At 41.4% G+C, this 17,360-nt stretch overlaps 1 protein-coding gene, 1 long non-coding RNA gene and 1 pseudogene across 3 annotated transcripts in view; 2 read left to right on the top strand and 1 right to left on the bottom strand.

The window, feature by feature from the left end:
• SGCD (sarcoglycan delta) overlaps nt 1–17,360 on the top strand; it is a 419,219-nt gene that overhangs the window by 16,121 nt on the left and 385,738 nt on the right. Inside the window, exon 2 of the mRNA XM_082453954.1 lies at nt 5,834–6,022. Within this exon, the coding sequence (XP_082310080.1) occupies nt 5,834–6,022 (189 nt within the window). The remainder of the gene's footprint in view (nt 1–5,833; nt 6,023–17,360) is intronic.
• The window catches only part of LOC309656965, a 423,741-nt gene that overhangs the window by 356,264 nt on the left and 50,117 nt on the right, over nt 1–17,360 (bottom strand). The window lies entirely within an intron of this gene.
• LOC309656949 (protein lin-28 homolog A pseudogene) lies at nt 11,231–15,760 on the top strand (annotated as a pseudogene). Its single transcript has one exon. The product of its transcript is annotated as a protein lin-28 homolog A pseudogene (transcript).

Raw genomic sequence — 17,360 nt, 5'->3', positions numbered from 1 at the left:
TGAATATCAAAGAAGGACAAAATTTCCAGGGGAGGAGGGCAAGTTGGCAATGAGCAAAGCTTCAGAAGTTCCAAGGAAAATGGGTGTTAAGAAGAGTACATTGAATTTTGATCAGGGACATCACTAGTGATTTTTGAACGGGCCGTTTCAGTAGATAGATGAGAGTTTGAGGTTTCTAGCATTTGCCAAGGACCTGGAAACCCTGGGCATCAATAAGAGTAAAGTTAGGCAGCATGTGGAGAGGATTATAAAGGTAAGCTAAGATTCTGTTTAATGCCAAAGAGATTTAAAAACCAAGCACCAAAGGCTGCAAAGAGCACAATATTCAATATACTGCTGAAAGAGGATAATGGAAATGAAAGCTCCAGGGTAGGAATGCAGTGAAAACGTGAGGGATGGCAAAGCATCCATTTAGGGTACGGGAGGAAGATGGATAATCCTGTGAGAAATAACGCAAGTAGAGGCAAAGATGGACCAAGGATGCTTTTTTTGTGTTGGATGTAAATTCACATTCTTAAAACGTGGTCCTTGGGCCTTTTATATCCAGAATCAATTTTGGTGCTTGTTAAAAATACAGATTTCTCGGATGCACCCCAGACTTACTGAATTATTCCTTGGCGTGAAGCCTAGGAATCTGCATTTATTGCACTTATTGTTTGCCAGGGTGGTTCTGACACATTCAAAAGTCTGAAAATCCCTCCCAGTGGAACATAGATAAGTGTACCTCTCATTGAGCTCAGCTAGGTAGTGACGTCTTATGATGATATTCCACTGAGGTTTTGATGTACACTTGGGGTTCTTTATGGGAGGGACCAGAGGACTCTCCAGGTTTGGTGAAGCCCGAAGCTTGAACAAGTTGTGGGGCTGATTTAAGGAAAAAACTAAAAAAATTAGAAATACAAACTCAAGTTAAAAAAACATGACTGTGTACTTAGAATGAGGAAATTAAATTATTAATTTTTAAAAGCTGACCTATCATAAGATCCAGAAAAAATAATATTAACAATTAACTATCTGACATACTTTTCCTACAGTTTTTGGTGGCATATCCTTTGATGGCCTCTTCATATGACCGCTCTTTGGTGCTACCACTTTCTCTGTAGACAATAGAAAGATAATTGTCTCCTATGCCGATTTCAGTAAAACTTTTTTTAAAATTATTGATAGTTGTGAAGCATAAAGCATGCAATTTTATGTACAGAATTCAGACACACGGTGCACACAACCTGCAAACACAAGAATTCTGATTAATTCTCTTTTCCATGATCTCCATAGGAAAAGAAAAACTGTGGGGAACGTTTATTTTCTGTGCTGCATTGAGTATATTCTTGACAGGAGAGAATTTCTGTTTTGACTGGGTGTCAGTGAGAATTGAATTCTACACTTGAAATTTTATGTAACTGATGATTAGAAAAAAAATTTCCACCTAGCTTCTGGCTCCTCTAGTACCCACATATTTCTGGTGCTGGCCATCATAGGACATGTTTACATGGCAATGTGTCCTTTGGTCATGTACCTTCATGACAGCATGCTTGGTGAGTTGGCGCCAAGGATGGAAGGAGAATTCCTGGAAGACATTCTTATACGAGGGGAGCTAGCATAATGTACCTCTACAGGGAAGTGTCTGCAAACCATGTAAATACATACCACTGCACCCAAACTATGTGAACCCCCAATTCAACTTCCTCTTATTCGGACCTTCAAAATGCGTGTAAATCCTCCAAAACCACGCAACATAAGGGGAAGGTGAAAAGGTCTTTTTCATCTTACTTTAGTTGAGTTTTACAAAAATGTATGATGCTGTTAATACACTACTAGGGCCCCTTCCGGGGCCATGGAAGGGACTTGGATGAGGGAGGACCTGAAACTTCAACTTTATTCCCTATACAGCAGATTTCTCCCAGGAAGGACCAAAAAGAAACACAGATTAGAGTCTGTCTTTCCTCTTAAGTTTTTATTATTTCAACATCGTTTCTGTTTTTGACTAGAAAAATTAATGTACTCAGCTTATCTAAATTTTCTTTTTCCAAGAAGGATTATTGATAACAGATGTATCTATTACCATACTGTTTGGCTGGCAACACTTTGTATTATTTTTTCTTTTTTTTAAAAATAATTTTATTGGAGTATAGTTGACTTACAATGTTGTGTTAATTTCAGGTGTACAGCAAAGTGAATTAGTTATACATATACATATATCCAGTCTTTCTTAGATTCTTTTCCCATATAGGTTATTACAGACTATTGAGTAATAGACTACTTTGCTTTACAGTAGTTCCTTATTATCTATTTTATATACAGTAGTATGTATATATCAATCCCAATCTCCCAATTTATTCCTTTCCCCCCCGCCCCCGATAACCATAAGTTTGTTTTCTACATCTGTGACTCTATTTCTGTTTTGTAAATAAGTTCATTTGCACCATTTTTTTTTTTAGATTCCACATATAAGTGATGTCAACACTTTGTATTATAATCATTGGTACAAAATGGTCTCCTTCCTCCCTTCCTCCCTCCCTCCTTCCCTCCCTCCCTCCTTCTGTCTTTCCTTCCTTCCTTGAATTGCAGACTGGAATGTTTTGTTTTATGTGACTCCTTAAAGTAGGCAGGAAGTATGGTGCAGGTGCAAGGGCCCTCATGACATACAGAATCAGCCACTACACCACGTATCAGACGATCTGGGTTCTGATCCCCGCTCAGCTTCTAATTCACTGTGTGGCTTGAAAGGTCACTACTTCCCCTTACTGTCTTTGAGCTCCTCAGCTGGTCAGTTAACATGGGGGGAAAAGTCAGTGGTTTCTTAGAGTCTGAAGGTTCTGCAGAAGTGCTTCAAGGGTGGCCAAGCCCTCACTCTTGCTTTAAGCAAAGGAGCTCTGTGGGTCTGCTTTATACTCTGGAATTTATTTCAAGATTTTTGCCTTGAAATGGTTGTATTATGAAAAAAAAAAAAGGTATAACTGGTTCATTTTGCTGTCCAACAGAAACTAACACAACATTGTAAATCACCTATACTTCAATAAAAGTCAATTAAAAAAAAAGAAGCAGCAGCAGCAGCCAGGGAAGTATCTGGCTTAATAACAACAACAGCAAAAAAGGCATTTTAAGATAAGCTGTCCCAAATGCCTGGAATGACCTGGGGAGCTTTCCAATTCCATTGCAGAGCTCCGAATTTGATTCTGTATCTGTTAAAAGTTTGTTTTGGGTTCTGCTGCATTGTCAGGGTTGAGACGTTATTCTAGATCAGTGGTATGCAACCTTGTCTACGCTTTAGGATTATCTTGGGGACTTTTAAAAAAATTCCTTGTGATTATTATTTAGTTAACCTGAGTGTAGATGGTTTAAAAGCTCCACAGGTTCCTCTGATGTACATCAGGATCGCAGAATCGGAGTGGAGATAATCATTGCATCTGTCAAGTTCAAATAATCTGTGTATAAAAAAAAATCACACATATGATGTCCATATCCACAGCCTGATAAATATTTATTGACCATGTCATTTCCATTTTATTGCTAAATTATGTAATGCCCCCATTGGTTGGGATAAATGTCAGAGAAAAGGCACCTGGTGTGCTGGCAATATCGCTAGCTTCTGTACACTGATTTGTCAAGAAGTGCTCACTGTTCTTCACACCTGCAAGGGTCAAAGACTGCAATTCTTGTCCTTGCCCTGCCACAAACTCTGGAGCCGTGCACAAGTGTGTCAACTTCTCTAGTCTTAAGTCAGCTGACTCATAGAATTAATTGATTAGAATCAAAGGATCTTGCAAATAGGATTCTAAGATTTTGTGATTATTTCCTTAATTTACAGAATATGATTTAATGGAAAAGAAAGGCCTAATTTCCTTCAGACTTGTAAGACATTTATTTTCCCTTCTTATTAATCTTGGTGTGTGAAAAGGTCAGTGAGAGATGACATTGCTGTGTTCCCGTGTTACAACACAGCCCTGATCTGCAGAATTGTAAGGGGCTGAGTAATACAACTGAGATCCCTTCATAGTGTGAAGCTCACTGCTTGGTTGGGAAGCCAGGGCTTTGGGAGACTGAAGTGGAAATTTGCAAGGATACAAACAAGAAGTTCCCCCTGGTGTTTAGCTTGGACTTTTGTACACACCCAGATGGCAGCAGATTTCACAGGGGAAGGGAAATCATTCATTCATTCATCATTTATGCATTCATTTTTTTCACGTATTCATTCCACTCACGTATGTTTGAACATATATTAGGGCCTGATTTTGGTGCTAGGAGAGTGTTCAGAATGACGTAGATGTATGTAGATCTTCACTGAGCATTTGAGTTGACCTTAAGTAAGAATTTACTTGGTTTTTCAAATGGAATTCCACTGATGCCTAAAGGCCATGAGTTCTCTGGGGGATTTTTAGTTTTTATGTGTGCATTTTAGTGATTATCTAAAAACCGTACAATAAGTATATTCTGAACCATCTGGAAGGTGACCTCATAACCAAGAATATGATTTTAGGGCCGACATTTTGTTTGTCACCATGGTCACTTTGGCACCATGTATCACTAATGTAAGTGCTATTGACTAAGATGAAAATAAGCAGAGATAGGCCTTATTGCTAGAGAATGCAGTCTGCCTACGTGAGGGCCAAATGAGGTAAAAATCCCAAAATAAAGCTCGTGCAGTCATTTGGAGAAAAGCAGTAGAGGCCGTGTTGTCACATGGCTCATGGCAGAGTAGGGATGCTCTGCTCGGAAGATGCTGTGCTAAAGCCCTTGGTACCACGTTACGCTGTTCAGTTTTGCAAGTCATCATTCTTCTCAGTAGTCAGTTACTTCCCATTTTGAATGATACGCGTCGGCAGCTTTGTTTGTATTTAATTTTAAAATTTGTTTTGGTTGGAGAATTTTATAGAAGTGATAAGTTTACTTAGATTTGTGTTGGTACCTAATTAGCAGTGCTAGTATAAAGATAATTTGTGTCAACAGCGGGGGTTTGGGAAAGCTTCCTTACTTTAAAGGGGATTCGAATATTACTTAATATTGGCAGATATTTTTTTCTAATTTATCTCACTCCGCTATTATCACTGTTTGACTAGTTTGTTCTCCCCATTAGCCTGCAAGCTCCTGGAAGGCATGTTCACGCCTTACTTGACTTTGAGCCTCTTTTATGTTTATTAAATAAATGTGTTGATAATAATTAGAATTGTCTAACTCATAAGGACTACTTGAAAGGGTAGTGAGATCTCTGTCAAGGGAAGCATTTAAGCACAGGCTATCACCTTTTGAAGATCCCTGAGTCAAATGAGGCTTAATCTATGTGCCCATCAGCACCCCTTTGAACTCTGGAATGGAGGGAAGATCAAATTTGTTACTTTTGCCACTAACTTATTGGCAGTACAGAATGATTGCATTTGAGATAATTTTACCTTCCCCCTCCCCCAGATCAGTTGCCTAAGTAGTAGTATTATATCACCATGAAGAAGTGCTGGGGTTAATTTATTTTCTCAGGTGAATTCTAAATTTTACCCTGAGGACTTTGAGTGTCTCCCTCACAATGATGTTGGAATTCTAAGAATCATTTGGAAATTGGCTTCCTATGGGTCCCTCTCCTCCTGTGATATGTATGTGGCTGTCTCAGTACATATCATGAGAGATGTCTGCATGAAACGGGAGAGCTCATGCAAGCATGCAGAGGAGGCACTTTTGTCCAGGGGAAACAGATTTTTTTAGAGTTGTCAGGAGGGTGGAAACATACAGACAGCAGTCAGCCATTTCTCTTCATCAGTTGATTTTTTTCCGTTCTTTTTTTTTTTTCCTCTCTCTCTCTGAGCAGTTTAATGTGAGTGCTTCTCTCTCACCTCGTTTATTTCAGATGCCTCAGGAACAGTACACCCACCACCGGGGCACCATGTCCAGCTCCGAGGGGCCACAGGTATACAAAGTGGGGATTTATGGCTGGCGGAAAAGATGCCTGTATTTCTTTGTCCTACTCCTGATGATTTTAATACTGGTGAACTTGGCCATGACCATCTGGATTCTCAAAGTCATGAACTTCACGATTGTAAGTAAAACCACATGGTTTTCTTTTGCTTTCCTTGGGGGAAGGGAAAGCATGGGAAAGAAATGTGGAAAGTGATGGCAATAGGATTCAAAATAACCTGCAAGCTGGTATCTTGGTGAAAAAACATTGCTGTTCAGATTACATGTGGGGATTGACTTCTTTTAGATCTCAATTCTTCAGAGGCTGGTAATCCACTTTTGAGGCATTTTCCTTCCTTTATGATCCATCATGTATGCTTTCCTTCTATTTTGATAACTGTGTTTCTGTAATCTGTAGCTTATGAGTACTTTGAGTAAATAATCCAAGGAGAAAGATGGGATAGAGTCCAAAGTAGTAAGTTTTCCCAAATTTTAGTAGTGATTAAGAAAGTTTTTGTGAGCTAGGGGTTGAAACATCAGAGTAAAATTAGTCTTTGGAATTATCACTGTCTGTTTACACCTGGTAGCTCATTACTATGGTTAATGGAGCAGTTCCTCAATTTTCAGGATGGCAGTTCTCTTTCCTACTGCTTGCGTAGAATGGAAACGAGAGTGTAGCCATGTTACATTTTTTTAAAAAGAATTTGTGTTTATGCTGCTTTGAAGAATTTCTTGCACTTAGGACCACTCTACAGATTGGACATTTACTTGTTGAAGTTCAAATGAAAAGAAAATCCTGGCAAAATGATTTCTGGAGTTATTCTGAGGTTTTTCTCTAGAGCTTTCCTGGAGATTATAACAGTATAAATATTATAATTTCTCTTATTAGTGATGGCATAGTGGGCAGTAATCTGCTGCCCTGAAAACACTTGCCTTTCCTCTTGTGATGGCAGAAGTAAGTAATTACATTGGCAATAAAAAGAACTCCTGTTTGATAAGGAAACGTGACTATAACACAATTAAGAGTAAGGTTTTCATGTGAAAATTCAAAATAGAATAGAAAATCCAAATATATGCCTTTCCTGAATTATAAAGTTTATTTTTATCCTTAACACCCTGTGCATAGATAAACTTTCCTGCCTTTATTCAGGCCATTTCTCCTTCTTGGGCTGCTTTTCTCCATCTTTTGTGCCTGGTACAACCCCTCCTTCATGCTTCTGTAGCCCCATTTATGTATTTATTATTATACTGATCACTCCAGATAATACTTTTTATGTGTGTTTCCCAGGCAGAGTGAACTTTGAGCATAGCAAGGGCTGCATCTCTTTTCCGTGGGCCTCCATTCTTCACTCGTGGGAGGAGCTATTGGTACTTGACTCTTGAGGATTCTGTAAACCATGGTTAGAAACAATGCATCAGAATGGCTCATTTTTTTTATTGAAGTATGGTTGATTTACAATGTTGTGTTAATTTCTGCAGTAGAGCAAAGAGATTCAGTTATACATATATATGTTCTCTTTTCCATTCTTTTCCATTGTGGTTTATCACAGGATATGAATATAGTTCCCTATGCTATACAGTAGGACCTTGTTTTGTATCCATTCTATATACATTCTGTATATACTAGTTTGCATCTGCTAACTCCAAACTCCCAATCCATCCGTCCCCGACTCCCTTCCCCTTGACAACCACAATTCTGTTCTCTATGTCTGTGAGTCTTTTTCTGTTTCATAGATAGGTTCATTTCCATCATATTTTAAATTCCACATATAAGTGATAATATATGGTATTTGTCTTTCTCTTTCTGACTTCACTTAGTATTATAATCTCTAGGTCCGTCCATGTTGCTGCAAATGACATTCTTTCATTCTTTTGTAAGGTTTGGTAGTATTCCATTGTATATATGTGCATCTTATTTATCCATTCATCTGTTAGTGGACATTTAGGTTGTTTCCATGTCTTAGCTATTTTAAATAGTGCTGCTATGAACATAGGGGCACACGTATCTTTTTGAATTATAGTTTTGTCTGGATATATGCCCAGGAGTGGGATTGCTGGATCTTATGGTGACCCTATTTTTAATTTTTTGCTGGACCTCCATACTGTTCTCCATAGTGTCTGTACCAACTTACATTCCCACCAACAGTATAGGAGGGTTTCCTTTTTCTCCACACCCTCTCCAGCATTTATTATTTGTAGGCTTTTGAATGATGGAGAATGGCTCACCTTTTAATACTTGCAGTAAACGCTAGGAAACTAAGCTTCTGTATTGCAATATTAAGTTTGGAAGATGATACAGGTCAGTTTCCATGGGATTGTAGGGGTCTAAGATAATATGTTCTAGAATATTGGAGCACATTAGCTCCTACTTCTGAATCAGAGTAGGTAAACACTTTTTGAACTTGGACTTACTTTATAGACAAGCAGACTTCAGACAAGTATTTTAAGCAGCAGAGAGAGAAAGATGTGATCAGATTTGTAGTCTAGATCCTTGCCCAAGTGAGGATGCAATATAATGGAGAAAGTTTCTCAGAGTTTGGGGCTCTGAAAGGTGTCCTGAGTCTTGTTCGGTCTTAAATCCAAGGGACCATAGTTGTCCTTTGTCGATATGCATGTTCTGTGATGTTTTTATTTTGCATTTCAAAAGCTTTAAAGTAGAAAACCTTCTGTATTGTAATATAAAATAGGAGAAGACTGTAGTTAGGGCAGTAGAATGGAGAGTAGAGATTCAAAAGACATTTAAAAGATGGAAGCAACACACCTCAACTACTGCTTGGATGTAAGAGTTGAGGGATTGGAAGACATTCTGGAATACCCCCGGGTTCTGGCTGGTGAGATGGTTGGATGGTAGGACCAAAATAAAACAGGATAGAATTCATTACCTTCCCACTGGAACTTAGCTGGGACTCGCGAATCCCCCTAATTCCCTGTTTGGGGCTATTTTTATTATTTTTAGCTAGTTTGGGGTAAAGTTAATTTATAGAACCTGAAAGATTTGAGGGTGGATGTGGTGGAGAATATGAACTCAAACCCTGATAACCGTGATATTATATAAATATGGCTTCTCGAGTTTGCTTTATCTGGCAGGCTTAATAGTGAGAGGTCTATGTAAATGTATATTGAGTGACAGTTCACTCTGAATGTATGCGACCTTGGGGAGCAATATGATGTTAAGGTAATAATCTATATGAAATAGGCCATTTCCTGTAGTTAACTAAATTGATTGCCATAGTTGAGAGTTCTTAAAGCTTTACGAAACCAACTACTTACTAAAGTGAGAATAATGCCATGGTTAGCCATAATTGGTGCTTTATAGCAGTAATGCTTTTAAGCAGATAGAGCTGAAGTGTCAGAAAATTGGTCTTTCCCTGTACGTTAAAAGCATATTCTCTATCAATTACAGTATAATACACATTCTTTTAGAATTATAATTCTTTTCCACAAACAATAATTTACTGACAGTGAAGATCTTGAGAAAGAATGCGGTATTAACCAATGTTACATTGGTGATGGTGGGGTGAACGAACATAGGAAATCAATGTGATAACAGTTAAGCACTTTATGCAAGGATTATCAATAGGAAACGGTGATTATTTTGTACACCTGGAATGTTTGATAATTTGGCATTTGGAAACGCTCACACTGTAATCAAACCCTCTGAGTAATGACAAACCAAGACAGTGATGTCATCTGAAAGTGTTTCTGAGGACTTGGCAATTTATCCAAGATTGGACATCCAGAATTTTCTTTTCTGTCAGACTTGCATTTTCTGCCATCCCCAGGGGTATATGCTGGAAGAGTCCTTACATTATAGCAATCTGGAAAAACGTCCAACCAAGTTTTCTTTGTCCCAAATGTAAATCAGAAGAAAAATGAATTTCCTCTCCTCTGCTTTTAGCAGATTATTCTGGTGTTCATTATTAATCAGGACAGCATTATTCTCTCCTACTCTTTATTATTTTTCCCTACTTGGAGGAGTGTTTGGTTTACCTCTGTTATAAACACCTGTAGGTTAACCTAGTTTATCACACACTGTACTTTACAAGAGGACTAGAATTTATTAAGTGTGTTCTGTGCCAGTCATTGTGCTTGGCAGTTAAAAAATCTCTCTTTTAATTTTCCAAACAACTCTACAAATTAGGTATTATAATCTCCATTTTAGTAAAATAAAACCCAAGGTTCAGAGAAGTTGAGTGACTTCCTAGAAGACACAGTAAGTAGAAGAACGGGTGCTTGACTTCAAAGCCCATCCCTTTCCACCACGCTTTACCTGCTCCTGATAACTGCTACGATGACCTGGCTTTTCAACAAAACTCTGAAGCTGCCAGAATGGTTCATCGTCTTTGTTACCCACGCCGTGTCCTCCGATCACACATTTCCCTCCCCCAGCCGAGACATCCACTGACATTTCCTGCCTGGAGTAGTTTGCAGTAGTTCTGGCTGTTCAGTCCTTAACTCAGTTCTCTTTGCACTGCAGCCGATGACCCTCTCCCTTCACTGCCTTCACCTTTTGTTTTAGCCCCTTGTTATGTTTATGTAAACATTTAATATAAACTTAATAATACTATCTGTGGCACAGGTTGGTGTGTAGACTCCATGAGTTAATGCACGTTAAGCGTGTACGTATAGCAGCCACTCACCCATAGGAAGAGTCCGTGCCGGCAACAGAAAGTCATCCGAGACCCCATACCACATGGCAGTGGTTAGGGGCTCAGACTCTGGACGCATGCTCTTGGTTCTGCTACTTACGTTGGCAAATTTCACAAACTCTCTGTGCTGCAATATACTGGGAGTAATAGTAATACCTACCTGTTCATAGGATTGTTATGAAGAATAAATGAGGTGACGCGTGTAAAGTGCTTAGAAGTGGAGCTTGGCACACAGTAAGTGCCTTATGTTAGTGTTTGCCATTATCATCGTCATCATCACTATCACCATCATCATCATCATTTACTGAAGGCTCGTTTTGCACCAGACTCTATGCCATAGCAACTTATAAGTATTACCTAACTTAATCCTTATGTGGTTAGGTACTATTATGATACCAACTTCACAGGGAGGAGAGAGGCCTAATAACTGGATTTGGGATCACACAGCTAAAAAGTGGCAGAGTAGAAATTTGAATCCAAGCAGTCTGAGTGTGGAGCCTGGTTTATTCATCTGTGTGACATATCGTGGGGCAGTGCAGAAAGCCCTAGCACAGGTGTCAAGGAACTGGACACCTGGTGGGCCATGAACTACATCACCTTTTCCCTCTGGGGCTCAGTAAAGAAATGAATGCATTGAAGCAGGTGTCCTTGCAGACTGCAAGGTATCTTCCTGTTTGAACACTACAATTTTGTCTTTTGAACTTCGCCTTGACCATGTGAGATCTCACTCTCTAGAGGGCTGATGCTTCTGACAGAGCATTCCAGCAGCCCAATCCAAATAACTTGGCCTCAAAGACCTCCCCAGATACTGCAGTACTGATCGTCTACACTGTCATTTAGCACAAGTGGTTACTGAGTGGAAAAACTTAAAAGGCTTGGGGATTTTCAGTAGGTGGCATGATCTCTTAGTCCAGTGAGTGTGAAGTTATTCATCATTAGATGAAGTAGGAACCTAAGGAGTCACTTCCTCACACATCCTCATTTTGCAGATGATTGAACCAAAGTAGACGCGAGGTTGCCTGCCCCAGCTTCAGCACTCCAGCCATGCCGGGAACTTCTCAAGAGCAGGGATTACGTTCTATTCATCTTTGTAGGCATGACCCAGTGCCTGGTATGCAGTCGGCTTTCAATATGTGTTTGTGAATTGTCAAACACATTTGACAGTTTTGTGCAGACCACATTCATGAGATGATGGATGTCAAGTACCTGGTCAGTGCTGGGCACATGATAGGTCCTTGATAAATTATAGCTAGCTGTACCTGTGTTTAATAGATCCCCTAACTTCTCTTTCTCTTGCCATTCATCAAAATTACAAAATTCACACCACTTTATTTGTGATTATTTAAGAAATGAATATCCACTTGTTTAATAAAAACTTGTACAGAATTTTTAAATTTTCCTGTATAATCCCCATAAAAACCCTATGAGGTAGGTACCACTGTTACCCATATTTTACAGATGGGGAATAGGAGGCTCCACGAAGTGCAGTAGCTTGTCCAAGGTCATGCCGTTAGTGAGTGATGAAGCTGGGATAGGGTCGCAGGGAGGCTGGCTCTTGAGCCCACGCGCTTAATCAGTACACCACGTTGCCCATTTTCCAAGTGCTATTTTTCACGAAGACAAATTGAATTTGTTCAGTGCAATGTCTAAAACATGATTTATTTACCCTAAAGTAAGATAAAGATCCACTGAGGGTCAGAGGAAGGCATTCTAATATTTGTAAATTGGACACATTGTAAAACAGTAAAAGCCAGGGAGAATGGGCTGTGTGTTCCGTAACTCAGAACGCTAATACATCATCTGTTTGGAGAAGGCTCGAGGCACCGTTACCCAGTCAAACTAACTCAAGTAGAGGGGAGTGAGGATACACATGCAGAGGGAACAGGAAAGGGGGTCTCCTGGATGCACGAGTGGACCTCACAGCCCCACTGGCAGGAACCAAAGGCAGCTCTGGGGATGCCCACCTTCTGGCTTTCCTGGACCACGTGGCCTTGGTCTTGCCCTGGAACATTTGTTTCTGTTGGCACACCATGATCCCTCTACCTTTGTGGTGCTACCAGTTACCTCCTGTGTTTATTCAGGTTTCCTGCTTCCTTGCATCTTCAACATGCATGTGCCTTTGACCTTTTCTCTGTAATGACTTTCCCCTTCAGCTCCCACCTCTACCTGCCCCAGTCTGTTGTTGTTACCCAGTTGAAATCCCAGAGAGGGAACTGCACTGGCTCAGCAGATAGTGCACACCACATTGTACTTGCTTATATGTCACATGAGATGCCTTATCAGCTGTGACCTGAGTGGGCGAAGTCATGGAGTCAAGAGTCCTGCTTGTTGAACGGTCAGGCCAGAACTTCCCTCCCGCTAGGTCAGAAATTCACTTGAAAATCACACCTGCACTTGATCTTCGATAAACATTGCCCTTTTTAAGCTTTTCTGTTATTTCTTATGTTTTGTCAGAAGTCCTCCCAGGTTAAGGTGAAGACTCCCTCTTTTGTATTTGCTGCACCTGGTGTCCTGCAGCGGGGGAACGTGCAGTACGGCGCTATTTTATTTTCCTGTCTGTTTCCCCTATAGCGACTATAACCTTAAACTATTCATTTTTATATCCACAGCTTTAAATATGTTGCTTAGCATGTAGTAGATATTTAGAATATTTATTGAATAAATGAATGGGAAAAAAATTATGAATAGCCCATCACTTTAAATTAAAGTGTATAAAGATGGGTTAATAGAGCTTTATATGGCTTTTAAAATGAAGTATTAGTTGATTTATTAAGGTAGACAGATCATAAATAAGATGAGTGCTTAAATTTGATTATGAAAAGGTATTTTTAATACAGACACTCCTTCCTGTGTATCAACTGCCTGCTATATTTTAATTACATGAGTCAGGAGTGTGAAATAGAAGAGAAGCAGGAGACATCATCCTAGTTAATATACAGATTTGCTCAGCAAATAGGAGAAAATGATATTATTGGCTTCAGTTATACTTTTCACTTAACACTGTTAATGAATATATTGTGTGTGTGAGTAGCATTTGCTTCAGCTCAGACGCCAGCGTCACTTGGGACCTCGGAAAGGCTTTTCATATTGAGAACACTGTGCTTCCTTCCATCTCTCAGTGCTCTCTCTCTGACAGTCACTTTTTCATCCATTAGCTCAAATTCATCAAGCTGAAAAATGGCCAAAAATGTTATTTTTTAAGGCGGCATGAACACTGTAATGCAGAAAAACAAAGGACAGAAATCCACTCTGTTCCATGAATAGTCCTGGGATACAGCTCTGTCATGTCCTGTTTTCGTTTGAAGCTTGCTGTGTTTTATACCTTTTTCAAGAATGCAAATCCTCAACGATGATTTTGGTCCTTGTAATTGCTGCAAAATGCCATGAACCAAGCTTGTTACAAATTTGTACAATTTATTGGGCACATTTGCTGCAATTCAATTGGTATTTCTTAAGCACACTGTGCAGTACACTGGTTTGTCTGGTCATTAAAGACTATAATAATCTATATTATATAATTATTTATATAATCCTCTACTTTAATAGATCATAATTTACTAGGAAGAAAAAACAATACGTTCCCCCAAATGACAAATCTTTTAAGGGACTGTGAAAGAAGAAATTAGCTAAAGCTAAAAGGCCCTGGAAGACTCCTTGGGTTGAGTCTTAAAGGGTGGAGAAAGCCTTCTGAGTGGTGACTGTAGCCTAGAAGCATGGGTGTGAAACTCTGATGGGAAGCCTCAGACACTGTGGTTCTGGTGTTGAGAGCCCGGCCGCTGGAGAGAAAGGACAGAGTGGGGAAGGAGGAGAGTGGGGGGCTGACACTAGTCGAGTTCAACAGGATGCAAATTGTAGACGCTCTTGAGAGGTCACACTGGGAAACTTGAGTGCAAATTATAAATAAATCACTATGCAACGTTAGCCTATTTGGATAATATTCATGACCGTTCCCACTTACTATCCTTTTCGTACACTCAAAATTCATTTTTTGCCCTTTGCCTCTGGACTTCTCTGGGGCCAGCAGCCGGCCGACCAGGGGCCCGGGGCCGCTCGGGCTCAGCCGACTGCCATGAGCTCTGTGTCAGACCAGCAGTTTGCAGGTGTTGGCGCTGAGGCGCAGGAGGACGCGGCGCGGGCGGCCGAGGAGCCGCAGCTGCTGCGCGGAGCCGGCATCTGTACGTGGTTCAACGTGCGCGTGGGATTCGGCTTCATGCCCGTGACAGCCCGCGCCGGGGTCGCACTCGACCCCCCCCCCCCCCCGGTGGATGTCTTTGTGCACCAGAGTAAGCTGCACATGGAGGGCTTCCGGAGCCTGAAGGAGGGTGAAGCCGTGGAGTTCACGTTTAAGAAGTCGGCCAAGGGCCTGGAATCTATCCGCGTCACCGGCCCTGGCGGGGTGTCCTGCATTGGGAGTGAGAGGCGGCCCAAAGGGAAGAACATGCAGAAACGCAGATCAAAGGGAGACGGGTGCTACAACTGTGGAGGTCTAGACCATCATGCCAAGGAATGCAAACGGCCACCCCAGCCCAAGAAGTGCCACTTCTGCCAGAGCATCAACCATATGGTAGCCTCGTGTCCACTGAAGGCCCAGCAAGCTCCCAGCTCCCAGGGAAAGCCAGCCTACTTTCCGGAGGAGGAAGAAGAGATCCATGGCCCTGCCATGCTCCCAGAGGCCCAGAACTGAGCCACAGTGGGTGGGGGCTATCCGTTCGTGATCAGAAAGCTTTGAGGAACAGGCGTCAATCGGCAGAGTGGAGAAAAGGGGGGACAGTGTGGTAGGGGGCAGCTGGCACTGCCATATATCTCAGGCCGGGATCTACAGCGTCACCCCCTCTTCCCTCTTGGTGGGGGGAAGGGGTGAGGCAAAGAAACCCCAATCATGCTCTATCCAAATGCATGTGAGGGCTTTGGGGAGTAACCCTTCCTGCATGCTTTATCTGAGTCTCCACCCCCAGAGTCTCCAGCTTTTGAAAGTGGCCTGGATAGGGACGTTGTTTTACTCTTAAAGAAGGATATGGAATACTATTTCCCATGCCAGAGTGAAAAGATTAAGCATGAGACCAGATTGATGGACCCAACCCGCAAGCCACTACCTGCTGTGGGAGGAAATCTCTCAGGCGTAAGGCAGGGTTGTCCGCATCTTGTCTCCTCATAACCCCCTCCTGGGATAGAGCGCTGACCACTGTCCCAAGCAGTGGGTTGTCACGATAGACAGAAGAACGGTTGCAGGGAACGGTTGCAGACCTGCTGCTCACTCCCACCCCGTTCTGGGCCAATGCAATTTTATTTGTTTGCTCCCTTGGATGACTGTACCTTGGGTCCCACTTTCTCCAGGATGCCAAGTGCACTAGCTGTGTGTGAATGACGTATCTTGTGCATTTAACTTTTTTTTTCATAATATAATTATTCTGGTTTTATATTTTTGTGTATTTTAATCTAATTTAATGAGTGCCCTCATTCCTGCACCGTGTTCTCAGGTATGTGCGCAATCTCAGGGATAAGTCGGCAGCAGCTCCGGGTCTGCACAGCAGGAATACTTTCTGTTGCTGTATCTCCAGAGAGAACAACTATTTGGAGCGTATAGCCTATTGAACTCCTCATTTTTGCCAACTAGAGCTGGCTTTTCTGCCATAGCGTCCTCTTGAAACCCCTCCATCTTCAGTGTTTCATGGGAGACTAGGTTTTAACTGGATTGCCTCATGACTTGGTCTCCTTCTACTGAAAGATTGGAAATTGGTCTGAACAGGAAAAGGTGTTACAGGGAGGTTAGGAGAGGCTGGGCTGGTAAAAGGTGCAGAGAGGGGAAGCCAAGATTAGGCAGAGGTCATCTGTATGTGTGATAAAGGATTCCTGTTCCAGACCTCTAATCCCAGGGCACAGGACTCACTTTACATACCAGATCCATCCTTCACTGGATTGGGCTAGGCCTACCATACACAACAGGGTATATTGTGTATGTTTTTGTAAAAACTGTGAGTTGGTAAGGACAGGTTTTAAGAACGATGCCTCTGTACCCATCTTGAGCTGCCCAGGGATGGATATATGAAGCAAGGACAAGATCTTTAATCTTTAACAATTCTGGGCTTTTCCTCCTTGGCTTCCAGAGAGACCATCAGCGATGGCTTCTTTGTGGTTCCCAGAGCCAGTGTACTGCCCTGCTGCAGCAGTGATTAGCGTCATGGTAGCTAAAGGAGAAAAGGGAGTGTCGTTTACATGCTGTGAGATCACTGCAAACCTACCTCACTGTGTTGTAATGGGGTAAATGCAATAGAATGCATTGAGTGATGTGTGTCTGATCCTGGGCTCTTGTCTCCCCCAATTGCTGCCCCCCTCTAGTTATTGTATTTGTCTGGGCTTCGTAGGACTTCACAAGTAGCTGATTTGGTGATTGCTAGGTGGCCTAGTTTGTATAAATATAATGTGTTGGTCTTCTGCGTGTTCTTTTGAGGTTTTATTGTTTACCAACTTCTTTTTATATTGAGAAAAATAGCCAAAGCATCTTTGACAAAGGGTCTACACCAGCCAAAAAGATCTGAAACATAAGCTTGGGGGCCCCCCTTCTTGAAGTGGGAGGTCTTGAACCACACTTTCTTTTGTGTTCCCCTTCCCCTGTTTCCTATTTCAAACAAGATCTTCTGTCCTAGAAACTGGATTCCTACCCCCTCTCCTTTCCCCCTTTGTGCCCCCCCAAAATAGTCCATATACCTATACGTTTAATTTGTGGGGTGTCTGTGATTAAATGAGTTGTGCAAAAATCCTGAAGAAGCTAAGAACTCTCCATCCCTTGTTCCCAGTCTCCTGAGCCATGATGTGATTCACGCCAAACAGACT

Source organism: Balaenoptera physalus, assembly GCF_965194825.1.
Source record: "Balaenoptera physalus genome assembly, chromosome: 3".
NCBI classification, from domain to species: domain Eukaryota; kingdom Metazoa; phylum Chordata; class Mammalia; order Artiodactyla; family Balaenopteridae; genus Balaenoptera; species Balaenoptera physalus.
The sequence above is the reverse complement of the archived record's forward strand: the minus strand, read 5'-3'. Positions and strand labels throughout refer to the sequence as shown.